This window comes from Tachypleus tridentatus, chromosome 11, assembly GCF_004210375.1.
Source record: "Tachypleus tridentatus isolate NWPU-2018 chromosome 11, ASM421037v1, whole genome shotgun sequence".
Lineage (NCBI taxonomy): Eukaryota > Metazoa > Arthropoda > Merostomata > Xiphosura > Limulidae > Tachypleus > Tachypleus tridentatus.
This window is the reverse complement of record NC_134835.1, coordinates 50,771,176-50,779,560: the sequence shown is the minus strand read 5'-3', so window position 1 is coordinate 50,779,560 and position 8,385 is coordinate 50,771,176. Positions and strand designations below refer to the sequence as shown.

Here is an 8,385-nt window from a genome sequence, read left to right as displayed (position 1 = left end):
AAATCTTTTGATGAATTTTTTTACTGGAAGGTACACACCAAGTTACATAAAATAGGTTAAAATTTACCACTTATTACCGAGTTCTGTTTAAAATTTCTCATTATTCTGTGGCCGCGAATGTCGTGATGTAGGATGATCGTATTTTCACCTTTGTTCACATAACAAGGCAATGGGTAATGATCATAAAGATCTGGAATGCTCAGAAGTTCATAGCTTTTCATTGGCTCTACAATGTAAGCATGAAGATGCCTGTGAAAATATCAACAGTTTAGTATCTTTGACAATACAAAAAAGGTTTTCCCCCAAAACAAAGCAACAGATCACTGAAGAAAATTGAAGACTGTCGAATTCGTAGCTACTGACAACCATTGTCCCTGTGTTGTATGTGAGGCAGTTGACTGTACAACCTGATGTTTTAGTGACAAAATCGCCTTCCCCCACAAATGCACTGACAAGGTTTTGCTCTTCTTCGAGTAAATTCACAGGCAATCTGACAGAATTAGTCAGGTCAAAGCCATCTATTCCAAGAAATCCATTGTTTTCCAAATGTGAACAAAGTTTATACTGGTGTCTCATTGCCATTGTTTTGGCTAGTTTCCTCCTGTTTTTGGTACATCTTGCAACATCAACAAAAAAACTATGTTTGGCCTCAAATCTCATGGTCCACACATTCCTCAGTGGACCAAATCTGCGGGTCATCTCTGGGTAATGCAAAGTAAAATGTCCCTTTGGCTTGAGAGTTCTATTTGGAAATTCTTTTTCATAAAGAGAATGGAACTGTTGTATCACATCATTTAAGAATTCAATGCTTGTATATGACATTGATGGACAGATTATGAATTCTACCATATCCAGCAGAGCCAACAGAACTTCCCATTTGTTGTTGTCTTGTGGCACTGCATAACCCACCGGTAATGAAAATATCCTTAAAAGACACCAAACTTGCACAGCCTTTTGCTTAATGTGTACAGACCCTCTCAAAATAACAAGCTCAGGCCTATTGATTTTATCAGTTCCTTTGCAGTGGAACTCCTTCACTCTGCCTGCAAGGTACTCAACGCTGAAGTATCCAGACAAAACATACTGATCTATGAGTGAAACTAAAATTTCTGACACCAAGCCGGATTTAAAAAGGTCATGTAATATATCAGGTGGTAGAACATTTGCCACATAAAATTGCTCCAGAACGTTCAGGGGTGATCTTTTTTTAATCCCATATGTACTTGACAAAGTCAGTTCAGTTTCGACCATTGCAACTTGGTAATTATAGGATGCAATAGATCTCTCTAGACATTTTGAAATATCAGTCAACTTTCTTAAATCATCCCGAGTTACCATGCAGACTATACATGATCTGAGAGCAGAAAATGATTCAAGAAACCCTCCAATAACATGGCTTCCAAAATTATCTGCAACAACAACAAGAGGTGCACCTCTGAATTTGAATGTTCCCTCTGGTTTGACAATGTCAATACCAATGTTTTTAATCAAAGGTCTCATCACTGTATTAAGCCCTTTTTTTTTTTTTTACATTTTGGCTCTTCACCAAGATTGCTAAGAATATACAATGAAGCTGAGATCTCAAAGCAGGTTCAATATTGCCTAACTGATAGTAGAAAGCAGCATATTTGTAAGCAGGAGCTTTTACTCCAGCCTGGTTCACAGCTGTTAACTCATCAAAATAGGTAATGATTTGAAGGGCAAGGGGAGTTTCTTACGAGAATGGATGGTTTTTTAAATTTTCACCATCAACGACATCTCTAAGACAATCATCAGCTGTCTGGCGAGGATAAACAACCTGGCTAAAAATATCATCATGTTTAAGCAAACACATCAGAGTATCTAATAAAGAAACATACTGCATTGTGTCATGTTTCCCATCACCAGCAATTCCTAGGTCACACTCAACAGGTTTTACAAATGGCAAATTATATTCAATGTAAGGCTGGAAATTATTGTGGTCAGTGAAATTTTCAATCATGGAATTAAAGTCAAGACTTTCTTTCTTGCAAGCTTCCATCACTGCAACTATACTATATCTAGGAACCCTTTCACTGATCAATGTTCTTTTTATGGTTTGGAATAAATGTTCATCTTTGGCAGCTATAATAGAACAGGACAAATTAAAAAAAATACTTGTAGTTTTGTAAGTAATTTTTTTCATTTTCACGCAGCTGCAGAATTGTTTTAACTAAGGTTCTTCGCTTGTCTGTGACAGCTATCTCCTTATTACCATCAACTGCCTCATTACTGTCAGAGTTTTTATACTTCTGTTCCATAAAGTATTCAGCACATTCACCACCAGCTTCATTATCATGCATACTGGTAGTAGCAAACCATCTATGCTTTTTATTTATGTCTTTTCACACATCTGATGCTTTTGAATGGTCTTTCACATCCATTAACCCCACATGGGACAACAAATCCAGGCTCATGCTTGTAAACCAAAGAAAAATGTGAAAGAAGCTTGCTAAAATGCCTAACCTTATAATTACATTTAATGCAAGAGAAAATATTGAAAACGTCTGACTGTTTTGCCATGTTTAACTTCAAAGTTTACCAAACTTCACAGTATCACGGGTTTTTCATTCTGGAACGTAAAATGTATCATTTATTTAACAAAATTTAATGATAAATTTCAACAATAACAACCGGGAAATGTCGGTCGCCCGCGAACCGACGGTGTATTCTCGGACTTGCCCTCAATCTAGCGAATAAAAACGTATTTTAAAATGCAAATTCTTGCCACAATCCCTTCCTGGAGTTGGCCAAAAACATTCATTAGCCAGACCTGAACCTAACTAACATATTTACCAAATTGGTCAGAAATCCGAAAGGAATTGTGAACTGTAGAGTGAACAAAATGAAATCTCTGCAGACGCATACGCATGCTGATGCGTGATCCATAGTATCCCCAGATTTTTGTAAGGGTATACAATTTTTATTATTTTAACTACACAACTCGGTTGCTCATGACTCGATGCAATATCCCCCGGATCCTACATTTCTCTCGCCGGTATGGATGTGATATGGATTATGGGAGGGACCCAAAGTCTGAGAATGTTCCCTGGGAGCAAAGAAGGGAGAGGGGTTGGTGGGATTATTTTGCAGCATCACAGGCCTTCTATTCATAGTGTACGGCCTTGCGCTGGCTCCTATCTCGCACCATTCGATTTCAAAGTATAGAGTTTAAAAATTTAAATACATTTCATACCTAAAGAGATTTTAGATAGCTTATAATATTAAATTAAAGAAACACACATTAAACACAATATATGTTTCACTTTTTCGCTGTTTTCAAATGATTTGTCTTGCCGCCCCATTTGTAACTCCATTGTTGGCTGTGTCAGTGGATCCCGCCATAATACACATGTTGCATAAAGTGTGTACGCTTCAGCATTTGTAGCTCTGCTGATTTATTAAAAATAAGGATTTATTATTTACGTATTATCGTATTTCATCTTTCATTATCAAATGTCTATAAAATAATAACAGGCGAAGTCCCTTTTAATGAGTATATAACTTTCATCTGTGTAGCGGTGGCCGTAACAAATCTTTTTTAGCAGTGGTGTAGTTGGCGCTAAATGTAACAGAGCAGCAACATGGATCATTGCGGGCTTTTGATTCTACCACAGGATATGCATTCAAGATAGGCTTGGCATGGCCAAGCGCGTAAGGCGTGCGACTCGTAATCCGAGGGTCGCGGGTTCGCGCCCGCGTCGCGCTAAACATGCTCGCCCTCCCAGCCGTGGGGATGTATAATGTGACGGTCAATTCCACTATTCGTTGGTAAAAGAGTAGCCCAAGAGTTGGCGGTGGGTGGTGATGACTAGCTGCCTTCCCTCTAGTCTTACACTGCTAAATTAGGGACGGCTAGCACAGATAGCCCTCGAGTAGCTTTGTGCGAAATTCAAAAAACAAACAAACAAACAAGCTTTCCATTTGTACTCGATTTGCGCTGCGGACCACTAGACGAATCGGATGGATTTCCCGGACGTGTAATGTCAGCGCGAGTGTTAACCACGCAGGGAAAGCTTATTTCAGTCATAACTTAGATCGTTGTGGATTGTAATAATAAATGTATTGATTATTGGATTTCATATTCGAATATTCCAACACACGCACACAACAATATAAAAACACAATTGTCAAATAAAACAGTGAAGAAATAGTAGTGGTCGGTAAATAAGATTTATTTAGGTAGGATTCATTTTGTGTGAAAGAAATTTATTCCTCCCCCAAATAAAAGTAAATAAATAAATTCTTGCAAAGTTTAGCCCTGGTCACGTTTCAATTGTTGCATTTATGGAACAAAATGCATGTATACAGTCATTTGTTTGAACTGCGCCTTAATGAAATAAGAAACATGAAGGATGTCAGTTCATGAGTTAATGCTGACTATGGTGTTGGTCTTCCTGACCACAAAGTTGTCCTTAAGACTAGCATAGCAGTGCTGCTACGAAGTAGTCGAGGTGACTTGGAAGTGGTCAAACAGACTGGGACATGGTCATTCTGACTGGGAAGTAGTCAAACTGACTAATTGCTTAAATTGACTAAGAGTCAGTCAAACTAACTAGTAATAGATCATCGTTACTACTTAATAGTCAATTTTATATCCACGACTACAAAATGATAGTCATCTTGCTTATTGATACATTTTAGATAGTCAATTTAACAGCGACCACGATATCTCTAGAGCAGAAAATTGACGTGACTATGCCCTGGTAGTCGAAATGAACAACTTTTATTTAGAGTGTTTGCGTATAACTACAAACGCACACAATCTTTGTGGCTTGTTTTGTTTTCGGAATTTACCAAAAGCGTGACACCAAAAGTATCAAACACACCGTTTAATACGATAAGATGTATCATTTAAAATATTAAAGAGTCAAAATATATTACCAGATCGGGTTTTACTTAAGCTAAACATGACTTTCCAAAAATACCACTAACTATTTTATCCGTAAGCCTGCATGTTTCGAAAATCAATGACTAGTATAAGTTTAAACTCTATAACTAAAAAAAATGTGAATAGTTAAAGTTAGTAAAACATTCTATTAAAAACTGTAACACTTGAAGTTCCGAATGTAGAGATGAAAGTTCGCAGTTTAGGGCACTCAAGACGAGATCTAGAATTCACTTGAAAGTTTGTTGACGCTGATGCAACTCATTAAACATTAAAAAATGTTTGACACAAAATTAAATAACATTTTCTAGAGTAGAACTGTGGTAAACTTACATTATAAACTACGCTCACTAACACTGAAAAAAAAATGTTCATATACATGCGGTGAAAGGTAAATAATGTATCTGATAAAACACTGCCAACACTGTTTACAAGCTAATGGTATTATAGTATCTGAATAATATCATATCCCCTAACATTATGGGAAAAATGAAATATTTTTAATAGATTCTGGAAAAGTTTTTATGCACAATCCATATCATAGTTGTCGAAAGAGCAAATATTGATAAACCTTTTGTATGATATAGTCCTTTAAAGCCAGAATCCGTAGGTGTACAATTATGGTCTTAAGTAGAGTACCAGTAAACGTGTGAAGAAATCATTACACTAAACTTGAGAGAAGCAGGAAACCGTCAATCTGAAGGAACAACGATTGCTTACTTCAAAATCCTTTGGTATACGGATGACTGCCGAATTCTATGTGTTAGAAAACTTGACTCTTCAACGTGTAAAACAAGAAGTCAACGTTAATCAAACTTTTTGCAATATCTGAAAGATTAGAATTAGATATGTTTTTCATATATAAAATCTCTTCAAAAGTATTTGCAATGTCTCAAGTATTAAACTTTTATGCCCTGCTGTAACATGAACCTTGGATCCTGTGGGTGTATTTTAAATTTTGTTTCATACGTAATTGTCAAGATTAGTGAATTCTTTATCTGAACTTGATCGATTGCTAGCCTGATAAGCATGTGTGGAGGTCTAAAATCCATAAGGTCAAGCCAGCATCCATACTATTGGTTGTTAACTGAAGTTGATGGCGCCATCTAGCGATGAAAATAATCCGGTGTTAATTCAAGGTTTTTTTTTTTTTTCCCAGGAACAAATTTTAATGGTTATGAATGGAAGAATATATTTGTGTATGTTTATATGGTTTATCCAATTAGTAATTTGTATTTGGTGTTTCTTGTTAATTTGTTTAATGAGGTAGTTTTGTCCCAGTGAATACTATATTCAGGCTTGCTGTTATAAGTTTAGTTATTCTTTAAACATTTTTTTTAAATCAGATCCTCTCAAATCTCCTGTAATTTCAGATGCATATTCAACATTTATTTTCTGCATTATGTGAACAAAAATATCATAAAATTGATATTAACGTACAAACTGAAATCCTATTTTTATGACTTTACAAAATTAAAGGTCGTAAGGTAGTTTTACAATCTTACTAACTATGGTAATATTTATCAACATTCCATAACGCATTTCTATGAAGATGTGGAAACAGAGTGGATACCTCATATATAAATCATGAGATTCTATTGAATTAAGTAACGTAACCTAATCCCTGGAATTATACAAAAGAACAAAGATAGTAGAATATATAAAGCATCGGGTGCTAAAACAGGAAATGTTTTTTATGATAACAATTAAGAAAAGATGGCAACGTAAAGTAGTTTCTGAATATTTGAATAATATTTGACAGGACATACGAAATTTATATTTACCCAGACTACATATCAACCAAGATACACAGATGATTTTTTTTTAAATGAATAGGTTGTAACGTATTTCAGCATGAGTTATTTAATATTGCCAAATAACAGTTAAAATTGTAAATTAAGTACATGTTACAGGATAAGTAAAAATATAATAATTTATTCCCAGATAAAAGTAATGAGTATTAGGCCTGTTTCATTGTAATGGTTGGTTAGCTGTTGGCTGGAAAATGTGTACATGTATTATGCAGGAATAATATAGAATAATAGATAAACAGCAAAAGGAACTAAAATTTATTTTTATGTGAAAGAACAATGTGGAGTGGTTTTCTAATAAACTTTAAAAAAATGTACTTCCAATCTTCGCCAATTACATCACGAGAAAAAAAAACAGTAGTACCTAAAACCTAGTGTGTTATGTGTATGACGAATAAGATTTCGATTGTAGTATGATTCATCTACAGGGGCGGTCATGTAAATGAAATAAGACACCCTACACTGTTCTTGTGGAAAATACTGATGTGACAACGAGTGGTTTATAAAAGCATGATTGATGTCTTAGAACCTGCTGTTACATGAAACGTTAAGAAATATTACACAAAATGAATAACAGCATTTTTTATTTTCAGATAGATTTTTTTTCTATTTGACAATAGGCTTCACATGAACAATTTTTATTCTTGTCTTTTTAAACCTTAATGCCTACATTTTCAAATATATTTTTTCTTTTATCTAGAACCAATGTTCTCGAATAAAAGTTTGACTTCAGAGGTTTCTTGAAAATAAATTTTATAAGAGCAGTTGGGGGCTGCCCAATCTCTTCTGAAAGCTCCCCAAAATCCATTAGACCTACGTTTCGCCTACATCAAAAGCCTATTTTACACTTAAAAAACACTATGTTACTTTGGTTATGAATCAGATGATTTCAAATAAGTTTATTGCCAAAAGTTGGAGAGTTTTGTCTTCAATGTGTCATTTTTGTTATTATAGAACCCCTCGCTAGTACAGCGGTATGTCTCCGGATTTACAACTCTAAAATCAGGGGTTCGATTCACCTCGGTGGGCTGAGCAGATAGTCCTTTGTGGCTTTGCAATACGAAAAACACACTTGTTATTATAGAAATTGTGAAGGTTATGTTTGTTGTATATCTTATGTTCTAGCTGAAGCTTATAAAAATACTTGAGCTAATTTAACTGGAAGTAACCTTATTCATTTGCAGGTTGTTGCTGTGAATCAGAGATTTCCTTACGTTTTCAGGATACGAATGTAATGTTGCGTTACATTTTTCAAAGGAGAATCAAACCAAATGCATATCCATTACAATTACTTTTAACACTAGACCAGTTAAAAATTGCTCTTTCTTTTTTTCAGTGTTTTACGCAAAACTAAGCTTTTCCTCAGAGTAACTGATTTTATTTTTATCTGTTATCAGATGCTATTAATAGTTTCCTCCAATTCAAATATTTTACAAAAAATAAATCCGAGTATTGTGCTTTTTTTATATTGTAATCTTTAAATAACGTTTAGTAGAGAATTTCTTCTTGATAAGCAGTTTTTATTAAAGAATAAATGATGTTTAGACGACATGGGTCTCAGCCATTATAGGGCTTTTCTAGTAATTTTAGGAATGTATTCAGATATTAATAATTCTTTTTGCTTTTATCTTTATGAATGATGAATCCGTTTAACATGTATTTAAAAAG

The 8,385-nt window shown here is 34.7% G+C and overlaps 1 protein-coding gene across 1 annotated transcript; it reads right to left on the bottom strand.

Moving 5' to 3' along the window:
- Positions 1-207: 207 nt before the first annotated feature.
- LOC143231361 (uncharacterized) lies at positions 208-1,500 on the bottom strand. Its single transcript, XM_076465904.1, has one exon. The coding sequence runs from the start codon at positions 1,498-1,500 to the stop codon at positions 208-210; it is 1,293 nt and encodes a 430-aa protein (XP_076322019.1).
- Positions 1,501-8,385: the final 6,885 nt, after the last annotated feature.

Bases quoted from the DNA above. Each gene is read 5' to 3' on its own strand.
- LOC143231361 (XM_076465904.1), bottom strand. From the start codon at position 1,500: ATGAGACCTTTGATTAAAAACATTGGTATTGACATTGTCAAACCAGAG.